Source organism: Corvus hawaiiensis, chromosome 2 (genome assembly GCF_020740725.1).
Source record: "Corvus hawaiiensis isolate bCorHaw1 chromosome 2, bCorHaw1.pri.cur, whole genome shotgun sequence".
Taxonomy (NCBI): Eukaryota; Metazoa; Chordata; class Aves; order Passeriformes; family Corvidae; genus Corvus; species Corvus hawaiiensis.
In genome coordinates, this window is record NC_063214.1 from 32,660,779 (window position 1) to 32,685,091 (window position 24,313).

At 39.8% G+C, this 24,313-nt stretch overlaps 1 protein-coding gene across 5 annotated transcripts in view; it reads right to left on the reverse strand.

The window, feature by feature from the left end:
* Positions 1 to 24,313, reverse strand: part of TSPAN9 (tetraspanin 9) — a 172,064-nt gene that overhangs the window by 80,851 nt on the left and 66,900 nt on the right. For 4 of the 5 annotated variants that reach the window (XM_048294239.1, XM_048294240.1, XM_048294237.1 and 1 more), the window contains one exon: positions 13,432 to 13,511. In XM_048294239.1, the coding sequence (XP_048150196.1) occupies positions 13,432 to 13,494 (63 nt within the window). In that variant the 5' untranslated portion in view covers positions 13,495 to 13,511. Of the gene's footprint in view, positions 1 to 13,431; positions 14,410 to 24,313 lie in introns of those variants that run through there. The other variant, XM_048294234.1, reaches the window with a different exon arrangement.

Here is a 24,313-nt window from a genome sequence, read left to right on the forward strand (position 1 = left end):
TCAGAACAGATACACTGTTGGGAAACACTCAGAGCTGTCATGCAGTCTGCACTTCAATAAAACGTTTTTTAAAAAAACTACTATTTTTACAGACTATTTTTCATACAAGCACAATGTTTTCAAGGTTTAGCTGTTGCCCAGACTCCCTCAATGTAAGACTAAAATATAAAGTATCATTTAAAAAAATGAGAATGCACCAAAAAATATAGCTTTTTGGTTTTTTTAAAAAACCCAAACGAAAGAAAAACCCACAACCATTAACCTGCCCCACTCCCTGCCCTGCTGGTAAAACTCATGAACCCCTAAAATCTCATTATTCAGAGGTATACACTCTGTTAACAAGAATAAACATAACAGAGAATACAAGCACTAGCCAGGCTGCAGGAGCCCTAAAAACAGACCAGAAATGTGGAACAAAAAAAAAGCACTCAGCAGTTCTGGTAATACTGTGAAGCCGTGTAACACATATAGCAACGCATAAAATCAATACACCATACCAGAGGACACAATCACACACTGTGGTCACTTGGATGGAGGAGTGATAAGATCAATGTTTCTGTTCTTGTCAGCACTTGCACCAGCTGCACCTTCAAGCTGGACGGAGTTTAAAACTGAGCATGACCTACAGGGCCAGAGCTGCAGGATGGGCTACAAAAGTTGCTGAATAGCTCAAAGAAGGAGAAGTGGTTTAGCTGAAGTGTACTTCAGGGAAGGCTGCCAGGGAAGGCAGTCCGGAGGGAAAAACAATAAAAGGATGAGTGTCTAATTGCAGCGATGTAATATGAGTGCAAATGCTCAGAAGTGGGGAAGAAAATCTTTCTGTCCTCACAACAGAGCTTCTCCATCTCACTGAACTCTGTATGGAGCGCTGTGCATGCTGCTGCTCCACACTTGATGTTAAAAGCTATGCCACAGAACAACAGAAATATTAGTGCAAGCATTTAAATACAGCCTCAGGCAGCATTGGCAAGACTGTATCCTGCAGATCAAGAGATGTGATTATTCCACTCTATCCAGCACTTGTTAGACCACACTTGGACTACTGTATCCAGGCTTGGTCATCCCAGCTCAAGAAATTGAAGACCATCCTGCATTGTTCCACCAAGACAAAGAACGAGCACAGGTCGCTTCAGAGAAAGTTTTGGCATGTCTGTAAGAAAAACTGAGAACAAACTGAATGAATTGAAAACAAACATTGGAATAGATTACCAAGAGAAATGGTGGCATTCCTCTTGCTATAAATACTCAGTGCTGAGCTTGATAGGACCCTGGGTAACACAAACTAAGGATTTCCCTTCAACAGAAGGTTGGACCAGATGTTCTCTAGAGGTTCCTACCAACCTAGAGCTTTTTCTATGATTCTGTGATCTAAATATATGTTATGCTATATGCACTTCTAAATACTACTTTTTCAGTAAACTCATTTTAAAATAGAATTTCTCAGATTTTTCTTCCCATTCCAGCAATAATAAAAAAAAATTAATGACAAGACAAATGGAGGACTGTTCACTGTTTTTCAGAATTACTGTCAGCATCTATTGAAATTAGCAAGCACAAGACTTAAAAGGAAATTCACAGAATACTTAATTAAACAAATGGACTTTCTGCCAGAGAATTTTGGATAAATGGCTGAAAGGAGTCCCATGAATTCATTCAATTCCTTTAGTGTCTATTAAGCATTTTTTACCATCCACTTAAAAAGACAAGATACACAAACTTTTGGTCTGATCCAGTACATCCAATTTTGCATTTGAGTCTCCTGAATGGGAGATAAATCAAAATAGCAGAAGTCAAACGTAGCAGCATTAAATTGTAACTTCACTATGGTTTATTTGGATCATGAATTTAAATACTCAAAGCAGAACCATGGAAACCCTACCACTAATAAGGTGAACCTTACCACTAATACCTAGTAAATCATGAAGCACAACAATTATTTATTTCAATTAAGCCATAAATGGAAGAACAGACTAAGAGACAAAACAAGAAGAAAATCCAGCAACAGTATCAGGTTCCACTTCTACCTAAAAGCAGAAAGACAAACTCAAATTTCCAAAGAAACTGGGATTCCAACCTGCCAAAGTAACAGATAGCTCTATCACACCAAGATCATACATCATAGCCACCTCCACAGGCGTATTCTATTAAGAAAAAAGAGCCTAAACAAACACAAAAATAAACTGGGAGCAAATCTAACTCCGTATTTTAAACTGCATTTTAAACTGCATTTTAAACTGCACCCTGTAAGACACAAAACCAGTGCTGCACTGAAAGACACCCCAGCACCTTCCCAGATGCCAAAAGTGCAAGGAAAGATCCCACCTGAGAGTTTCCTCTACGTTCCACATGCTGAAAAAGCTGTTAGCACAAACATCGCTCAGACAGTAAAAGACTCACGTATGGCGTGAGGGGCTATGGAAAGTAGGAAGAATTGTTACTGTCAGCCATGCAACAACTCCACCTTCTGTAAGTGTTAAATCCAATGCTGGTTTATTTGTTCATTAATTATGGAATATACTTCATTCTCTGGTTTGAAGTCATAAAAAAAATATTACAATGTAATCAATAAAGAGATATGTCCCACAGCCAAGTCTTCACCTTGACTGTCATCTGTTGGATGACAATCTCAAGAAGAGACCTCCAGTTAATTCCGTGACACTTCGCAGGTTGCTGGGGAGGTTTAGGGTTCATGTTGTGTTATGAGAAAACTTCCACTCCTCTACGTACTTCTGGATGTCAGTGGCATGATGCCAGACCTCTAGAGTACACAGCCAAATAAAAGGATGCTGTACTGGTCCTAAACCTGTTGTGCCTGCAGACAACACTGCACAAGCATGTGGAGTTCTGAGGTGGCTTGGCTCTGAAGTCTCTCACAAGGCACACAGCATGTAACAGATGGTCTGTTGCTTAAGACACTTACCAGGGGCTTCAGGGATCCAGATTCAATTTCAGTTTAACTTTGTACAAGTCTCTTAGAAGGACACATCTACACCATGGATATAGACAGATTTAAGCTGTCTCTGCCCAAGTTAATCTGGCAATGAAAGTGCAGGAAGACTGCTGCAGAGACACCTGAGCTCGAGGGAAGTGATCGGCAGGATTTCTGAGCTTGTGGCCACTGCCATGAAGATCTCAACACAAGCCTCTCTGTGCTGAACTCTGCTGCATGTGGACTTCTATAGTGGTTTTGGCTGGGATAAAGCTAGTTTTCTTCCTAATAGCTGGTACAGTGCTGTGTTTTGGATTTAGTGTAAGAATAACATTGATAACACAGAATCACAGAATGCCTTGGGTTGGAAGGGACCTTAAAGATCATCTAATTCCAGTCACACTCCCATGGGCAGGGAACCTTCCACTAGACCAGGCTGCTCAAAGCCCCATCCAACCTGACCTTGAACATCTCCAGGGATGGGGAATCCACAACTTCCCTGGGCAATCTGTGCCACTGCCTCACCTGTTGCTGAGCAGTGCTTACCTTGAGTCAAGGACTCTTCAGTGTCTCATGTTCAGCTAGCAAGGAGGTGGAGAAGAAGCTAGGGAGGGAACGTGGGCAGGACTGGCCAAAGGGATATTCCCTACCATAGAATGTCATGCTCAGTACATAAACTGCAGGGAGTCAGCCAGGAGCCACCAATTGCTGCTCAGGGATGAGCTGGCTGGGATCATCAGTCAGTGGGTGTGTATTGTGCATCACTTGGGGGTTTGGGGATTTCATTTATATCTCTCTCCCTTTGTTATTTCCCTTTTAATTGCAATTATCATTATGTTGTTATTGTTATTATTATATTTTATTTCTATTATTAAACTGCTTTCACCTCAACCTATTTAATTTTTTCGTGATTCTCCTCCCCATCACACTGGGGTGGAGGGGCGGGGAAACGAGCAAGTGGCTGTGTCAAGGTACTGCTAGGGTTAAACCATGACAACTTGCTAGTTCTGGTCTCTAATGACTCTCAGCCCTCTACCCTATGCTCCAATGCAGACATTCTCTTTGTTTTGGTGTCTCAGCTTTCCATCTGTAGCAGGAAGATAAAAGCACGGCCCATACTTACAGGGTGTCAAGAGGATAAATACATTAAGTGGTCATAAGGCACTCTGGGATTATAGCAACAGATGTAATATCAAATCCTTAAAGCAGTGAAAATGGAGAAGACTGGGCAACTGAAACTCTAAGGAAAGAGCAATTGAGAACATGAAGTTTATTTTTTTCTAATTTAACTGTGTCTCTGCATCCAGAGGACATTGCAAAAGAAAACGGGAAACTTTGGAACACAGAAATTGCTTGATGAAAGGGAAAATGTGGGGGATGGGCATAGAAGTAAAGGATAATGAGATTCTTCACCATCAATTCAGTTTAAAACTACTATGAAATGAGACAAAAAGAGATGTTTACATTTCTGAATTACAATCTATTCATAGACACCTCTCTTACCTGCTTAAGAGCATAACTAGTTGGAAACTCTCCAAGGCAATACAGAGGAAGAAAGGAGTCTTGTGAAGAATCCATGCTTCGTGACACAGCTACTAACAAAATGTAAGTATTCAGCAGCACCATTTAAAACAAAGTGTGCTTAATACATCAATTAAGAAGCCTAAAAGAACAAACCTCTGATTCAGAAGTAGTCCCTCTAGTAACTTCCAATTCTCTAAGACAGCAAATTAGGTGAGGAAATTTGATTGACTAGTACAATGCAAATTCTTTTCCCTCTGCTTCATTTTTGCACTGCTTCATTTTTGCATCATTTCAGCCTCCGTGATTGTACGTTGTGGTATAGAGACACAACTATATATGATGGAATTACTCAAAGTTAACTGCTTCCACTGTTAACCATTTCATACATTACTTACAGAGTAAACTGCATGGTTTAAGTTAACATGCTTTGCAGCACATCCACAACATGGGAGAAATGTGCACACAAGCAACTAATGCACCTCCTCTTAATGACTGGTAATTTGTTAAGCTGATGAACCTGTTCATAATCTTATCTTCATCCACAGCCCATTACTGTCTTGCCTCAGTCTTCTTCATGATAAAAAAAAAAAATTAAAACATTAAACCCTTCTTATTTCAGTAAAAAAAAAGTACTTATCAGTCACAACTCAATACAGTGTTAGAAATTAATAATTCTGTAACAGATGATTAGCATACCAGTTTCTGCTGGTTTATATTCCTTGCTGCAACTCTCAATACATGTCATACACTTTTAAAAATCAACAATAATGTAATCATTTCCTACTGCAGACCTATAATTTGTACCTACAGCAGCAGAAATTGTACCAAAATGCACATAAAACAGAAGTATGGGGAAATCCACAAAAGAAGTAAAAAAGATACAAATTCAGTCTCTGATGCTTTGTGACTTGCCAGTGTTGTATGGGAAGAAAGACATGTAGAGACTAGTTCAATGTATTTTCAAAACTATCCCTGCTGCATTGATTACAAACAGTACAAGGTGTTTTCATTCAGGAGAGTCAGAAGACAGGACTAACAAAAGGAGCTTGAAATGAGGACCAAACAGATTCAACAGAATCCACGGGTACAGAGTTCTCTCCCTACTAAAACAAGCAATATTTTTAAACATTACTAATTCTTTTGATTCTGAAAAGTTAATTCTCATCTCCTACATTTAACAACAAAAACATAGCAAACACAAGGAAGCAAAGAAAGAAATAAAAGAAATGGCAAACTAGTCTTCCTGTGCTTCAGCTTCCATCCCTTTCCAAAGGGTAACCCTCAGCTCTGTTCCCAGACAGCACAAAGGTTCTGGGTGAGAGAGAAGAGACCCAGCATGATAACTGCATAACCAAACACTTAAAGATGGGTTTGGATTGGTTACTAAGACTGTAGGGACTTGGCTGTGACTTGATTAAGGACAACAACAAACAGTGACTGGGTGTTCTGTAACCCTGTGCAGAACCTAGCTCTAGGTGTGTTACTTGAGCAGTGATAAAGCCATTGGCCAGGGCACCAAGTTTTGAGAGACAGTACTGAAGATGAGCTGTAGATGACTTTTAAAATTCAAACTGGCAGCAAGTCCCACAAATATTCCCAATCCTTGCTATACTGGATGCAGTAGTTAAATGAAGGCGGCTGGATAGCCACGTGAATTTTGGCCTAGCTCATTAAAGGCAGCAGGAAAGAACAGTCATTCCAGTCAAATTTCCAAACAACTGGAAGTTCAATTATCTCTGCTGAATAAATTCAGCAATTTAAGTTGCTCCTAAGCAGTAAGGGACCAAGCTAAATGGAGATCTGAGTTGATTTAAAGCTAATTTGTGTCAGAAAGTTCTGAAATGGCTTTCAGTTCAGTGTCTGCAGTCATTTCTGTAAAGTGGTATTTATTATCTCACATTAAGTTTTATGTGAAAAGTCTCCAACAAGTTCAGCAAACATTCACCATCTAATAACACACCTTCAGCCATATGAGATCCCTTCCCTTTGTTTGAGAAGTGTGGTTTGTTTATTTCTGCAAGATATTTAAAGCAAAGCACAACATAAACAGCAGAATTCTTCCTTTTGTTAACAGTTTTCATAAGTTGCTGAAAAGCTGGGTAACTTTACAAGTTATAAACACAGAGGAGCTATAGTATTCCATAATATCGGTGGTGACTTGGCTACCGATTAGGAACATCCCAACTATGTGTACAGCAAAACCCCAATAAACCACACTTTACTTTCCAGAAACTGGAATGCATCCTCCCATCTTTTCTACCCAGGTCTTGTTCTGTGTCAGCAGCGTTTAAATAAACAAATTAGGTGCCTCCTTGGACAGCCAGATAATGGAGTTACAAGCTCATCCTCTACTCACATGAGAAAGATTATACCCCTTTGGATGGGCCTCTTGCACACCTACTTACCTGGGGGGTAGCAGGAGCAGACAAAAAGGGACCCTGCTAACCAAGGCCCTACCAAGTGGCTTACTGAAATGGGTCTAGGAATGCAGAATCAAGTAGGAAATATCACAGTTATTATGCTTATTCAAAACTGACTATAATTGTACCCCATGATTAAAGCCATTGCTCTATGAAAATTTGATACATCCTTTTTTTAAGGTTAGGGGAGTTGAGACATAGAAGGCTGAAGAAATTTGTTTAATGTCATGCAGCCAAAGGATATGAGGAACAGAACCTGACTCATACATTTAAAGATTTAACTCTGGGAGTACAAGGGTGCAAGGAGAACTGGAGGGGAGGAATTTGTTTTTCAACTTGAAATTCTTATTCTGCTTCTCACCTTCAATGACCATAAACCTCCTCATGTACAAATGAACAAACTGTCCAGCAGGCCACATTATAGCATTTGTGTACAAGTCTGCTTGAGTGATGAATCAACTCGTTGTTTATCCAAAATAACAGACACAAATGGCTCTCACACCTACCTACAGCTAGAATTAAAATGCTTCCACACTGAAGGAAAACCAAAATAATTTTAAAATCCCCCACACCTAAAAAAAACCCCAAAACAACCTAAATAAAATATAGTGTTAGCAAAGAGTAGTTAGTGAGAGGAACACTGCAAAAAATGCTGTATCTCATGTCTTCCCTATCATGTTGAAACAGCTTAGACCCTAAAACGAGTTATGGGGCCCTCACCACCTGAATTAACCAGTGTAACTCAGCTCTCAAGCAAACCTCAATATTTTAAATTAAAACTAGTCTCAGGTCTCCAATAATGTTTGAATATTATTCTGTAATGTCATCATGCTGTTACAAATGGACTTCATTTACATCCCATTCATTAGGACACCACACTGTTTGAACTCAGTATTACCATTCCTTCTCCCAGCCAAAACATTGTCATGCTAAAACGTTTGTCTAATAGTTCTCCCCCACCGAGCTGCATGTTTCCATAGGGACACCAACAGTGCTATACCATTTGGAGAGGAAACTAAAACTAATAGCTGGGATCTTTTCACAGCTTCTCAAATCCCTAAGAGAAAAAAAGAATTCTCCTGCTAATGTCACTGAAAACATTAGCTTTTCCAGAATTCACTGTCTTGTTGGTTTCTTTTGCGTTTTTTGTGGAGTTTTTGATGTGCGGTTTTTATGGATTGGGGGGAGGGGTTGTTTGTTTGGGATTTTTCTGTTTGCTTTTGGTTGGTTGGTTGTTTTTGGATAGTCTTATTTTCACAGGATTGTACCGCAACTGTCACCACACTTATGTCATCAGAGTGAAAATACAACAGAAGTAAATATCACTATTATGTCAAGAGACAAGCATCCCAGGGTCACTCACTGTCTCTCCTTGTCATTATCCCCTGTGTCAGAAAATGGGGAATATCAGATAATGCAGCCAGCAGGAGGGCAACAAAGAGACAGAAATTTAATGTGTTTCCTTTCCAAAGCTGTTTGTCATTAGCAATTTTGTTCTCATATAAGGGACAAACTGTCCACCCCTTTTAAACCTCAGAGATTAATTTTCAGTTATTTGTAGGGACAAAGTCTCTTCACATGATTTAACTGTCTGTCCAACAGGTTCAGTTAGGCATTAAAGCTTTGTACTTCAAACTAAACAGTGCACTATATTATTTATTCCAGTTTGGCATAAATAAGTATGGCTTACCTTATGTAAACCATTCTGAAGTTGTTAGCTGCTTTACACTACCAAGAGCTCTGACAGCAGCCAGACCCAGAGAATGGACATGCTCCCTCTCTGTTAGTCTGATCTGAGACTTTAGTAAAAGTGACCTGAATGGCTGCTGTACTACTGTCTTTATGCTCATTGATAAACACACAATATTGGTTGTGATCTACAGAAAAAAAATATTAATTACTCCTGCTATATATTAAATTGCACTAATAATTAAGGCAGAAAAATATTCTCCAGGAACAATAGTCTTTATCCATTATTGAATAACAGAGCATCAGTGAAAAATTTGCTGCATTTGACTTTTTGCTGCTCCTGCTGGACCAACAAGCTTCCAGCCCATCGTTTTCTCTTCTAGACTTGCGTTTCAGTAAAAGGAAAACGCTCCCAACCTAGTACAAAATTTACTTTGGAAGTAAATATTAAATAACTGGATTTGTAAATTCGGCTCCATTTAAATTAGATAAATTATAACTTCTGCTTATAACTTCTGCTTTTAATTATAACATTAATATACAGGTATTATTCTTATCAGATTTTTTTTAATAGTTTAAAATTAAACAGTTTAACAAATAAACCCCATTAAGGATTTCCTTGACTATGCTTAGCTTTTCCTTAGCTCTTCTTGAAACACAGAAGATCAGACTTAATAACCTTGCTATATACTCCCCTAATTAAATGCATTTTATATTAAAATTAAGCAACAGTAAAAACTATCAAGATGTCTATTATGAATGCTTCACTGTATGCAGTCTCATTAACCTAAGTTAAATTAACAGAACAAGCCAAAATGTAACCACGACCACTGAGTGCTTGCAAAGTTCCCTAGTGAATCTTTGATAACTTATTCCAGTCACTTCAAAATTTCCCTTTTAAGACCATATGAAATTCTCACTTCATGAGTCAATTTTTTTAAAATATTCATGTTTCATAGAATTTCCTTTTTATAACCAGTAATATTTTCTGATACATTTTGTGAAAATAATTATTGTAATCCTTTTCTCTAATAACAATGAAGTGAAATCTACCATAGAAAGACATATACCCTAATGTTTCTATTTGGTGATTACCTTCCTTGACAATTTAGCTGCTATCTGTAGAAGCAAAAATCAATACTTTATTTCTTCTGCAGAGCGATATCAGCTACTTTGCAATCTCTGCATGTTTGCACATAAATATTCTTGAAGGCAAACTAAATCAATTAACATTTGTAGTTGTCCGGTCCCTTTGCAAAACATATTATGCACTTAGGATGAATTCAGTGTAAATCATCATCCTAGCCACACAATTAAATACTATAAGCTTCCTTAACCCTCAGCTCAGACTTTCCTAATCTCTAAAAGAAAGCAATGCCAGATGGCCATGAACAACTGTTAAGAATCAGAGGGGCACAGAGAAATACCTGAAGCTCTTAGTAATTCGGTGGAGAAACACCTTCTGTTCCAACTTAACGCTAGGCCCCACTGAGATAAATTTGCTTTGCACAACTCATGGGTGATCCTTCCAGGTTAACTGATACACATGCTACTAATTTTCAAAAGCTGTATTTTGTTGTCATGAACTGAATTCACAGACACTGAATTTTTGCTACAACTCTTGGTTGCAGTTATCACAGTGACAGCGTGTTGGCTACAAAGCGCAGAGAGAATCAACTGACCACTGCACTTCTCCATCACCCTAAAACAGATAATTGTGTAAAAGTATCTATGGATACACATTAAAATATGTAAAATACATTGTATGTAAAAATAATGTCTGCAAAATAGAATATTCATCTATAATTAGTTGTCAAATCTGTGTGAGTTGGCTGCAAGGCTGCAAGAGTAGTAGAGCTCATTGGCCCATGAGGCACAGACTAAGCCCCAGTCGCTTTCTCTGCCTTAAGAAGAAATAGCGGAAAAAGGTTCCTCTTCTCCTAGAGAGGAACATTCTCCTTTGAGCCAACACTAAGAATCATTCAAGACAATTGTGCCCAGTGTGCTGGGATGCCAAGGGGCACCTCCTGTTTTCATTTTCAGAGGAAGCATCTCACAAGCACCATTTTATATGGTAACAGTGTGGAAGTGGTCTCCTCACCTCTGAAGAGCAGGAGCCTCAGTCTGCTTTAAATTACAGCTCAGGAAGTTTCATATTTAAAAATGAAGCTTCTCTCTTTAAAAATAAGTCACCTTGCATTACAAAAGATGATAGTCACTGCTCAAGAGCAGGCCACAGCTTCACGTTTTTGGACTTGGGTTTCTTAACAGAAATTCAGAAGGAAGCAGTGAGAACAGGCAAACCTGGGAATGGAAAAAGCAGGTTAAGAAGAAAGATAGGGCTGAAATAGCAGGGAGAGCTTCAGGACAGGGCAGGGCAGGAGCGAAGGGCACTGGCAGAGCTGTGTGGGGAGTCCACAGCTGGGCCAGCAGGAGAGTTCAGGGCAGGAGTGAGAGATGCTCTGGGTGCACAGCATCAGCAAGGAGCACACACAGAGACAAACATTCAAAACCTCTCAGAGAGTCATGGTGGAACTATTGTAGGTTCCAGATATGAAGCCAGATGTGGCAAACTACAGAATACATACAGTGTGGTGTGCCTCATTCTAGCTGCATTTCCATGAGTAAAAGGATAATGTTATTCATTTGAAGGTCTCAAACAATAAAATAGCCTAGTTAAAAAAAAAAGAATATAGCAAAACTGGAAGAATGCATGGGAACATCATTCTGGCTCGCAAAATTGACTATAAGACAGCTACAGCGAAGAAGGGGGGACTTCTGAGCAATTTAAACCAGGCTGAAGGATCAGGTCTGTTGTAAACTACTTTGAAAAGTACCTGACATCTTGCATTTAGCATTTTTCAATAATCGCTCAGATTCACCAGGCCAGAGTATCATTTTCATTCTGAATAGCACAGTTCACACACAAAAACCCCATTTTTAGAGTATAAGATAGAGATGTGGTGACAAAGTTTAGTAACAGAAAGAAAAGTAATATAAGCCTCACAACAGAAGACAGGGTAAGGAGAGTGTGAAGGGGATTAAGAGGTAAGAGTAAGACCTGAAGCAGCATGGGACACTAGAGAACTGTTCCAGATGGTAGGCTAGTTTTAACCTAAGCAGCAGTGTGTTTGTATAAAAGTCCAGTGGGAGCTGAGCAGACAGAGATGAGCACACAGATGAAGTCTGAAATGTTTTTGCAAGTTCAAGGAATGGAAAAAATGGACTCTGAGGGTCTGATGCAGAGTCAAGAAAATTGCTGCTTGGGAAGAAGAAAAAAGTCAAGGAAAGATGTTCCATCTAAGGAGGTGAGGAGTAAGAGACACCTACACAACTGATCACAGAGGACACGAGTAATGAGACCAGATAAAAGCTTTTCCAAAAGTCACCACATACAGATATGGAAAAAAAAAATAGTTCAAGGTGTCAAAGTCATGCAGCATTGGGACAAATAGCCAGTTTGATATAAATATGGTATGTTTAAAATTATTTATTCCAAAAATACTTATGGCAACTTTCTAGTAGGGTTTGTGTAGCGAAAAAGAAAAAAAAATAAAATTGTAAGTGAACTTTGATCAGATGTTCTTCAGTGATCAGTTCTATCTTTCTATTTCAGTAAGATGCCCACAAGTTCAGTAACTGGAGCAGTACTGTCTATTGCTGATAAAAGCTCACTGTTGCGTGAGCGCTTCAACACTGTACCAAATCTCCCATTAACTCTTGCTCTTAGAGGTTATTTCAGTAAGTGGGTCAAGATAAACAGAGAACCTGCTAGTAAGGCTCCTAATTTGATTAATGATATCTATACACCAGAGGTAGCTATTTGAACTAGACTGCTAATGCCCCTTTTTCCAAAATAAATCCCAGGATGGTGTTTTCATTTATTTATGAAGCTTACTGTATGTTTCTGGATCACAACCATGAATGGTTTTGTTCACGTGCCCAAGCTTTGTAACCACCAGGAAAGCAGTGACCTTTGCTTTCAAACTAAGCAAACCATTTCATATTGGGTTATATTCATGCATACTCAGTATCTCAATTAGCCTGTGACTTCCTTACAAATACTGTACTGAAGGATGCTTAGCTGGCAGATGAGTTAACTTTTCCTCCCTCCCTTGTACGTGACAATACTTTGCCCAAAGTAGCCATTACGCCTTTAACTTGCTTGCTGAGGCATTCATTGTTACAACTCCTCACGCCTCTTGGCTGATGGAGGAAAATCAATTTTGATCCCTGAGAAGCAAGTGCAAGTCTCCAACTTCACACACCAATGTGTACAATTGCAGCTGCAACTGAATCCAGATTAATTCACCATTCCAGGCATTTCACATTTATGCTGAGACCTTAAGAGGTTAGAACATACACGATATATACTGGTTTTAATTGGAGAAATGGGACAAAACTTCCTTCAAATGAAAAAGCAGTTTGTCAAATGAAGTTTACACAAAGCCAATGAGATTTATGGTGACAATGAAAATATACTTAAAAATTAACCTGCAGCTTTTGCAACACAAGTATTACAACAGAATGCAAAAATCCAGCCACTGCAGGATTTTAATGCTACAATAATTCTGGTCTTCCTTAAAGGGCAACAATTCTGCCCTTTCTTAGATAACCCAGTTCAAAGCACATTAGAACAGCAAGTCTGAGCAATTAGAAGCCAAGCTACAGTAACCAGGTAGCAATAAAGATATAGAAAGCATGTGCATTTCCCAACAGACACAAGTTTAACACTGAAAATATTCCAAGCAGGTATGAGAGGGAGGGGAGGAGAGAACTTACTGTACTGCTTCAAAGATGCACCATATACATAATGCAGCAGTACAGGATACACTAACAGATGAAGGCAACTGAAAAGGCAGTACTCACCCAAAATATTAAATTGAAAAGGAACATCATGTATTTCAAACAACACAGGCAGCCTCTTGCCATGTTGCACTTCTTAAATTCTAAAAGGAAAACAAAGGATAGATCCAGGTAAAAGACCACGTATTTGCTGCCTTTGGGTGCACTGTATTTTTCACTTTTTACGCCAGTTCCAGTCCCAGTGCCGGTCCCGGTTCCGACCCCAGTGTGGCTCTGTGTGCGTGATCCAGTTGTACCATAGAAAGCTCCTGCAGTAAAACCTCGACCAAATTGCCTCCCTGAGGTAGAAGGTTTAGCAAAATCTGAGTCTTTGCTATCCAAAGATGGACTCCGGTGAATTGAAGAATCCTCACTACTTGACTTCTCCATGATCTCTCTTTTCACAGTTGTCAGATTTAATGTATAGCATCTCTCAGCATTAAATGCAGTGCCTTGCAAATGCCACAGTGCGCTAAGAGCTGTCTGTGTTTTGCTTCTCTTTTTCTTCGTACATAAATCAGATAATCACTGCAGAATTTATTCACTGCATTGTTGCTGGGTTTATTTTTTATAGCAATGTAGGCTGTACTCTGTCTGTCTGAAGCATGGATTTATACATTAATATCCCATGCAAGAGCACACTCATGATTTATCTTGATGAATCAGTTATGCAGAACTTTGATTTTTATTAAAAAGAGCCATAAGCTCTTTCTCTGCACTCCTAGTCTACAGTCCTCTAATCTATAGGCAGCAGATGGTCCTTGCATCCATTTCCAAAAAGCTTCTGCAGTACACCTGGGAGACTCTCCTCGAGCCGGAGCACTTTCCTTGCTCTCAGCTTCCCTCTCTGTGTCTCTCTGACTCTCTCTCACACGCTGTCTTTTTTCTTTCCACCCATTTGCAGTGTCTCATTCAGTAACCAGCTACCGGAGCGCACTCTGTGTTTCATTGCTGTTGCCGTGAAATCATCAGCAACTGCAACCACTGGGCATTTCCCACAGAAATCCCTGACCTAACTATCGAGTAATAAATCCGCCCTCCTGCTCGCCCCTCCCCTCTGCTTTCCATCGGGCCAGTTAGCAGAAGCCTTCTCCTCCAGGACACGCCTCCATGACATAATATCTTTAATAGGATTAGAATTACTCTTTGACTATACAAGTGCACAACAGAAAATCTCTTTAAATGTCAGGAACTGTTTAGCTGTTTATGCGCTAGAAGCGTTAGGCAGTGATATTCCTTCGATGCACTAAAATACAGAAAAAGTATGGAGTAGACAGACAGGTGCTAACCTCTCTCTGCTCATTAACAGTGACTTACATTTTTTTTCTGGCTTAAACAAATCCCACGGGACAAGCAATTGCAATAGGCTGGCACCCAGCATACACTGCTTAGGCACACATCTCAGTTGTACATGCACATAACACGACACCATCACCTGTGATATAATTAACCAGAACCGGAAAAGCAGAGCTGTTGCCTCTTACGAGGTCATCAGACAATTCTTAAAACTCCTGAAATGTAAGGGGATCTGAGCCTGCAGCTATTTACACGCTATTTAACAAGTATATCAGAGATTCTTGTTGTGTGCAGCAATAAGCCATCTTACATCACAGGCTGTGTGTGAACCAGAAACACTGACCCAAATGCCACATTTCTTTTCCCCAGAGTAGGGCAACATGCCTGCTAGGACTCTGAAACAAGGGGGGCACGGCTGTGCACGTGTGCCTGCGCATATGCATGCATGTGCCTGGAGGGGAGGAAGAGAAACACTTCAGGTCACTACTCCCCGTACTTCCAAATTCGTCATTTTGTCATAAGCGCAAAAGCAGCCCACCAGTGGTGCAAAGAGCTAGAGCAGACTTAAAATGCAGGTTATTCTTTTGTTTCTGTTACGAAAGAGACCACATTAGGAGGGCACTCTGAAGGAAATACAGCTACTGGGAAACGCAAAATTCTACACAATTTTCAACTGACCCCTTCACATGCACATTAAAATGCACTGTTAACTGCTATATCAGGCATCTTTGAAAAAAGACTGTAACATTTATTCAATCTTATGTATCTATGGCCAAAAGCCTCTAAAACACTGTAATTTTTATGTAACAACATCAGCATCAACACACTAAAGCAGTGCTGTACCTTTCTTGACAGGCTTTTTCTGTGAAAAGATCCCTCCACCATAAAGTACATGAAATACCCAGTACTTGAACGTGCAATATCTCTCCCTCACCTTTTCTGCTCTAGAATAAGATTTTAACAACAGCCAGGTCCAAGCCCATATCAACAATGTTGGTTCACTTTGCTTTTCAGAAGTCATTTCAAAGCTCCCTGCATCAAATGTGTCCATCAGAAAGACAACTGCAGGATGACTGCTCAGCACTGTGTGTGACAGCAGAAAAAGTTACACACAAAACACCCAAGTAAAAAAAGATAAATAATCATTGACCAAAGTAGAATGGGTGTTTCTATACATGTCTGTGGTGCACATACAAACTTCACCATGAGCAGTTTATCAAGAAGCAACTTTCTCAGCAAAAACCATAGAAGTGAATTGTGGGTCATGGCCAGGTACCTGCCTCAAACACCAGAGCCTGCAGGATAACTTGCATTCAAACACAAGGCAAATGTCTGAGTATGGATTTAGAAGACTGAAAAAACTCTTCTGTTTGAAATTCACTTACTGGAAGTGTAAAGTTGTACCACTGCAAACCAATGCTGCAGCTAGATATTTTCAGTGGTTTTCACTTGTCATACAAAACTGAGCTCTCAGCCAAAAAATTATGAGAACACACAAGTACTTTAAAGTATTTTTAGCTTTTTAGCTTTTGCACCCTTTGATTTGCCATAAAATTGACACTGACTTAGACTACCTACAGAAAAAAAAATTGCTGCGCACTTGTGAAAACTAATGCAATATAAATATTTGCCTTCCCATTGAAAGTACATGACAAAAATAATTAATCTGCCCTCCTCAAGGTTAAAAAATTAAAAGAATGTTCTGTAATAAGCAAAAAAAATTTCACAAATACTCTAATAGTTTGTTAATAGTGGAAACTTTCTATTGGTGGTTAAAAAATAAAAAAGCAAAACAACTATACCTCCAATCTTTTTTTTTCAAGTTTTCATTATTAGATCTTATTGAAGTTTTCCAGTTTTCTATTTTTACCTTCAAATACTACAAAATACTGGTTTACAGCACCATTACCTCTAATGTACCTTCCATCGAGCGATTTCCATTACTGGTGTACAGCACAGGTTGTACTTCAGAACAACCCCAACCGAAGACACACATGAAGTCAACAGACAGCTTAAAAATCCAGACCTGAGCAAGGAACACTGAGGAAAACACAGCTCCAGATCAGCCTCTCCTCCTGCTGTGTAGCAAGAAAACATATGACTCTCTTATGGTTATGCTGTGGCCACCAAGGAGACTTCACAAGCCTCAGTAACCATCAGCCACTTGAATTTGCAGCCAAGGAGCAGCTTTACAATTTAGAAGCCACTTCCTGCTGCTGCAACTCTAACTCAGTGTTTAGGTAGCTCAGTTGATAAACCACACAGGGCTGCTTATTTGCTGAAAAAATATGTGGTGAAAAAGCTGTAAGCAGTCCATCTAGCTGGGTTTTGACCAGCCACTGCACTCAACTCTGCCTCTGAGATCGAGACTTCAGCAGAAGGTGCTGCTGTGAGGCAACAGCACCTTTCAGGGTCCCACTCAACAGCATAACCTCAGCATAAGGACAAACACATTTTGCTTCACTACAGATCTTACCTCTGTTTAGTAATCAGAGCATGAAAAACATTCAACAGCTCACTCTGTACTTCATTAATGTTTGATGACTGAATCACAGAATTTTGTTGCTGAGTGATGCCTTCACATCAAGAAAATAGTTTCAGTCCCACATGTACCTGCCTGGGACCAGGCAATAAACATCAGTCCATTGCATTTAAATGGCTCTTCCAGGTATTAAGGGTAAAAAATTCAGGCCACTTTCAGATAGCAGGTATGAAAATTGATGTCACAATAGGTGTAGCCGGAAAATGGAAACGAAGGCTACTAGCAATATGGCCAAAAAAGCATAGGCTGGTTCTTCTACTGAAACTGATTTATTTGTTTCCCTCCTGGGAGCAGTCCACCACAGTCCTCAAAGCAAACATCCCAGCATCTTCATTCCTTAGTGAATTTCACAAATTATTTAATCTTTTTTCTCATCCTGTAGTTTAATCTCACCAGAACTTCAGTGCCAATTACACCCAGCTACAGTGCTCCTGAACCCCTCCGCTTGTTTCTGCCCTCCTCAGCTGTTATTACATAACTGGCTTGTGGATTCATGCTGCAAAACAGAGCAAAAGCTGACCAAGTTTATACACATATTTATAAACACAGATTTTAAAAGACATAATACAGATATAAAAGGTGTATCAGCAATATAGAAAAAAAATACATTTATTTTCCCCCTTTCAGAAGTTTCATATCAATTTTACTTGACATTCCCCTTCAGCCTGCTGACCCAGTGAGAGGGAGAGGGACTACAACAGTCAAGAACAGTAATAAATAATGAAGGCTGAGCAAAAATATCTTAAGCTTTTTTTATGTCTCCCATGATTCCTGAAAATGAAATATGAAGCTCTAGGAGTTTCTTAAAAAAAGCAAAAATAAAAACTCCAGTCACCATGATACACAAGCCACTTTACAACTTAAAATATATTTTATCTTGCAATTTCTATTAGGTAGGATAATGCTACTGTCACTATTTTAAATATGGAGAACTCAAGGACCGAGATTTTTGCTGAGGATGAACAGGAAACTGCTGGCAGAGGAGCAAACAAAATCTGTGCCTCACATGCCCTCAGATAGTTCATTAGCTACTGCACCATTCTCAAATTAATTATTTTTGGGAATCATGAGTCTTAGCAACCATGCCACATGACTTCAGAACAATACCGAGCCCTGCAGAGAGATGTACAAATGCACAGGCTACCAAGTGTTCAAGGGATATGGTTCTTAAATTCATTCTTTTCTTTTGAATTATATTGACCAGGAACTCAATTCTACAAGCCTTCCTCAGGGTACATTAGATAGGCAAAGAACCGAGATTGCAGAGTATAAACTCAGCAACTGCATCTTCCCAGCCACTGCTCTGAACCCTCGAAGTCCATGAGAAGGAGATAAGGAACAAGAGTTAAAAATAATAACTTACAACTGACATACAGTTGCATACAGCTGAAAGCTCAGATTAAAAAAAAAAAAAAACAAAACAACAAACCAACACTGATTATGGAATAAACTTAAAGGGAAAAGGATGTTCAAAAAATAGAACTGAAATTAGGATCACATGAGAGACAAAACCATGGAGTTCTCAGGTCTTCCATTCTCCTGGTTCCATGCCAAAAAGTTTACAGACCCCAGCAAGTTAAAATGCCTGGAGTTCTCAGGTCTTCCAAGGCTTCAGAATTTATCATAAAAAACCTGGATGTTCTGATGGTTGTAATGCACATCCTGGGGCCTTCGAAGCTCCCAGCCTGGATGTTGTAAATCCAAAGTATGCTGCCGATCATGGGATTGGACACAAACAAGGTAGGTTTCAAGGACAATTTTGTGTGGTAGATAAATTTTGAAACCTGCCTGTGTTTTTCAGAACCAAATAGCCCAAGCCGTATTTAACCCCTGACACACTTTCATTACCCACTAAGAAAAGTATTCCATTAGAAACAGACAGAACTACTGTAACTCCAGTTTCGGAGTCTCCAATCACTGATCATAGCTTCACACATTATTTAGAGCCTATATGAACAGCTTGTTTGACACAAATGCTAAAAAAGAATCACTACCAAGTGTTCAGGGAAGAGTGGAATGCACACTTTGTTTCCCTATTAGCATGAGGAGCAGCCATCTCTCGCATGTTCAGAAAACCACCATTCCCTTGGGACTTAGTGGACAGACAGCTGATGCAGGGAGAGATTGGATTCATTAAGAAACAGGCTTACTCACTGCTGGTGCCTGTGATCTGACCAGCAAACAATCCCAGTGTTCTGTGAGAGACAACAACCTCATGCCCTTCTCCCTTCATCCTCTAGCACAACCAAAAGCATCCACAAAAGGCATCACCTGATCCTCAATTCCACCTGCAGAAGAAAGCCAGCTCCAGAGGCCAGGTAAAAGGATCTGGGACAGGTAAATATGCACACAGCATAAGCTGGAAGGAAAATTAGGATGCTCAGATGGATTTTTGGAGGCTGGACTCCATGTTCTGGGACTCCACCTAGCATTGGCGTGGCTGAAGAAAAAGGAGGCCTGGCAGAGAGACAGGAGTCGGAAAGCACTCCAGCATGCAGGAACTGTGTGAAGGAGCACCCCTGAGGAGGCACTGAGTTTGAGATCTCTGGGTAAACCATCTTTTCTTACAGATACAGGAACTGAGTGTCTAGGCACCTCAATCCAACACCCACCTCCATTACTCCTGAATTCACCAAGAGAAATTATATTTCTTGACATTGTTACTGGAAAGGAAATGAATTAATCTGTTTCTATGACACAAAGGCAAGAATATAGCAGCTTGTGGTTGTCTCTGATGAGTAACACTCCTTGCCTCCCTAGGGTAAAGAGGTAAAAAAAGAGGTAAAATCTCTTTGAATGGCCTAAATTAATACTTACTAGTTTATACTAACATATACCATTAAGACAAATTTATCCTTCCAATATGGGGTCCTCACGGGATGGATGACCAAGAAAATAAGATCCTGTTGTAAGACTTTCCACTGTGCCAAACATTCTGTGTCATTTGGTCCCTGGGATTTCCATTAAAAAACATTTAGTGCTAACAATGCACATGTGACTGATGCTTCTCATTCACGATCTCACACCAGAGACAGAATGAGATTATGTCTCAAAATTATAAGAGGAACTAGCTGTAAATCATGTCAGGAACCTTAACCCACTGTGGTCAGATGCAGATGATGAAGTGATATGCTAATGCACAGGAGAAGTGGGACATGCAGATTAAAGTGCAATATGAGGTCCAAAAGCTAAGAAATTTTGATTATGTCACACCTTCACACCAGTTGTCCCTCAGGGGCCCTCAGACTGAGCACAAAGAATGTCTGAGTTTCCAAAGAGACAGAAAAACAGAATAGAAAATAGAAATCCTGCTACCAACATTTAAGCTTTTAAATCAAAACATTTGCACTATACACAAGGATCTTTTGGGGTTTGGTTTTCACTTCACAAACATCATGAAAGACGCTAGATCTGAAAGAAGCACTGTAAATATTATGTTAGAATACAATTCACCATTGTTAGTTTCACCTTTAAGAACTAAAATCCAGAAAGTCTATTTATTGTTTGTTTCTGAGAATCCTGGAAATCAGAGTCTTCTTGGGCTTGCAGTGTACGTACGTAGAGCAAGTCAACCCATACCACAGTCAGTCTAATAGTCAAACAGAAAAACAGACATAACAGCTGGCTCTGAAAAAAAAAAACCACCTGGTTTTTTTTTCCTCTCAAGTCCCAAAACTACCTTACCAATTCTACCACTAGCAGGTGAGAGAAAATAGAAGATATAAGGGGAAGGAGAACAGCATGTGCCCAAGCAGATAGGCCCATCCTACCAGGCAGCAGAGCTTAACAGATGCTTTTGAACAGTCTGTTTATGACTTTTAGCTTAAGAATCTGTATCCCTTTTAATTACAGAGTGTTTATCTCATCTTCCAAAACAATGAATGCATTTTTTCATCTCCATCAACAGCTAATCCTTAATTCTGCTGAGAACTTAGCCTCAATATTTTAGGGCAGGGAGTTCCACAGACATGCATTACATTAAAAAACCCCAGCATCTTCCTCTTATTCACTATCATTATTAAGCTTTCCAGCTCTGTCCTCTGTCTGGATATTCATCCTCATCCCATAATTCATTAGTTTGTAATCCTCTGTTGCATCCCATGTCATTGTCTTTCATTAAACTAAGCACTTTTCAGCATCTCCTGTTATTGAAGACTCTGACTCCCTAATAATTTCAGTTAACCATCTTAGGGCTTCTTTCTAACTGAGCTATGTTTCTACCATAATCTTTCCCAACCTGCTGATGAAAAGATCTTTTTGACCCCAGCAAGTTAAAATGCCTGGAGTTCTCAGGTCTTCCAAGGCTTCAGAATTTATCATAAAAAACCTGGATGTTCTGATGGTTGTAATGCACATCCTGGGGCGTTCAAAGCTCCCAGCTTGGATGTTGTAAATCCAAAGTATGCTGCCGATCATGGGATTGGACACAAACAAGGTAGGTTTCAAGGACAATTTTGTGTGGTTAATGTTAATGTTAGTGTTAATGTAATGAGTTAATGTTCAGATTCAAAATAAATTTAATCAATTGTGTTTCTATCAACACCTTACCTTCATGAAAGTGAAGTTACTCAGATTGAACAGACACTTTTCCATCATCTCCATTCTGCTTTTCTATTTCAGAACCAAAATTTGGCTCTGAAAAGCTCTGAAAACTTTTCAGATCTTAACAGGAAAACCCTTGTATTTTATCTGACCTGTGGGAGGGATTTTTCTCACTACAGTGACATGAGTCTAATACTGGTTCCCTATAAAGTCACCAGCAAGACCATCTTCAAGAGAGAGACTCCTTGTAAAGATGCTGACATAAGCCAAATCAACCCTTGGCCATCCATGAAAGTGTGCTACAGACTGCTGTCTTCATCCAGTACACGGAAAAAAAGGTGTATGTAGGGAAGTGGTTTTCACTTCACATACAGAGAAAATAAGATCAAGGGACCAGAAAGCTGCCAGCCAGAGGCAGGAAGGCAGCAGCATCACATCCCCAATACTCCCATGTGAGGAAACATCACAAATCAGAACCATGCTTTAAAAATTAAAGACCAAAAAAAGAAAGCAGGGGCGAGGAAGTGAGAAGGGTTCTTCTTATTTAACACCTATTTTTTTGCAGAGGTAAAGTACATGATCTGAGTGCTTCTCTTCCACTCCCACTTTAAATGACAGTTTAGGTTTTTACATCTCCTATATTGATGACAGATTAAAGAAAGCTAGCAAAGAGCCGAAGGTTTTTGCCTATCATGAGAGATGATATCCCTTCTTCTTCTTGGATAGTGCAGCAGGATTTTATTAATACAATAACTCTTCTAACTGCGTCCAACGTGCACAAGTCTCTTGAACAAAATCAGGTGGATTTTCTCTAACATCTGTTGCAAAGAGGCTGTCTTTCACCAGCAATCTGCTGTTTTGAATTAACTGACAGCTGGTGTCTATGTATTAGCAGAACTATTAAACTTAAAAACCAACAAATTGAAAAAACCATCACACAAATGGCTCCATGTGAAGAAAGAACCAAGAGAATGATGTAAGCATTCCTTTCTGAAAGGCAGCACACATCTCTGAAACCTGCTCAGTTATACCATGAAGGAACATGTCTAAGCACATTCCTTTCACAATTGAGTGAATTCCTTCATTGCTAAAATATTCATTTTTTGGCACTTAAACACAAACAGGTGTCATTCCATGAATGGGGACATTTAAAACCACTGTGTCAGGGCTGGCAGAGACACAGATGTCTTCAATGGGCAGCAACTCATTACCAGCCCCAGCCTCCAACCTAAGACTTGCTGGAAGTGGCAGACTGAATGCCTTACTGGAGCGTCATCACCTCAGATGTGTGTGAGTTATCAAAAGGCCGTTTTCCAGAAGCATTTCTAAGCAAAACCTGACCCCAGGCCCCACCTTCAGGTCAAAGAGGCACAGCTCTCAGAAGGGAGTCACACCACTAAATGAATTATACCTGCCCAGAGCCAGTGGCCTCACAGATGAAGCTGGCATCAGAGAGGGCAGGCTTCAAGTCACAGCAGCAGGTTCCCCTCTGCTGGGCCCCCGGTGTGACTCAGGGCAGAAATGTCTGGAAACAAGGGTGGGGTTTAGTCTCTACAGCTTTTCAGTCCTCAGTCTACTCTTGGCCCACCCTGACCACAGTCCATCAACTGTGACACCAAGCTTCATTGCCTAGCAATTCCCAGCACACACCTCTTTTCGTCTTTGAAGGCAGACACTTCTGAATTCATAAGAAACAGTTTTTGAGTAATTCAAGGTAACTGGAACATACCTTCACTGCCATTAACAGCACTTCTCAAGTTCTGATCAAAGCACTGCAGAACAGCCACATTCCATCCTGCTGATTTGGGCTGGACTAATTTCTATGGCTTCCAAGTAACTTCCATAACACCTAGCCTGAGCGAAGTCCACAGACTCCATCCTGTCTTGAAACTCTTTAAATTTATAAAAACAATCATATCTGACCATCTGCATCTGCCCTTGCAATAAAGCTTATTTACCTTCGCTATAAAGTTTCTTGCACGTTGTATGGTAACACTGTGGGATGTGGTCAACTTCAACATTTAAAATAGGATGTGCCTGTAACGTAGCAGTCATGCAATTAATGCTTTTTGCTCTGCCAACAACAGAGTTGGATTTAAATCCCAAGAGGAGGCAGATATTTTAGCCACCTTACTCATCTCACAAGAACGAGGCTAAATGGTTCTCATCTATTCTGCATGAGATACAAGAAAGGGTGTAATAACGAAAACAAGGTAACCCTCTTACTATAATCCGGCAGGTTTATGTAACGGTGCTGCTGTTCATGAGCTTTGTGATTGGTGTCAGCTCTCATTACAAGGGTGTGAGAGATTTAAAATGACAAAGGAGGAAAGGAAAGGAAAGGAAAGGGGGGAAAAAAGCAGTTTGATTGACCCTGCCTGTCAAGCCACAAAAAAACTATCCAGCAGTTCAATTCCCTGACTTACAGTAGGAGCTACTTAACTTTTTACAGTATATTCATTAACAGGCTTTTGTAAAGGCAGAATTATAATGGCAAAATATAATTTTTATGACCTTATCTGCATT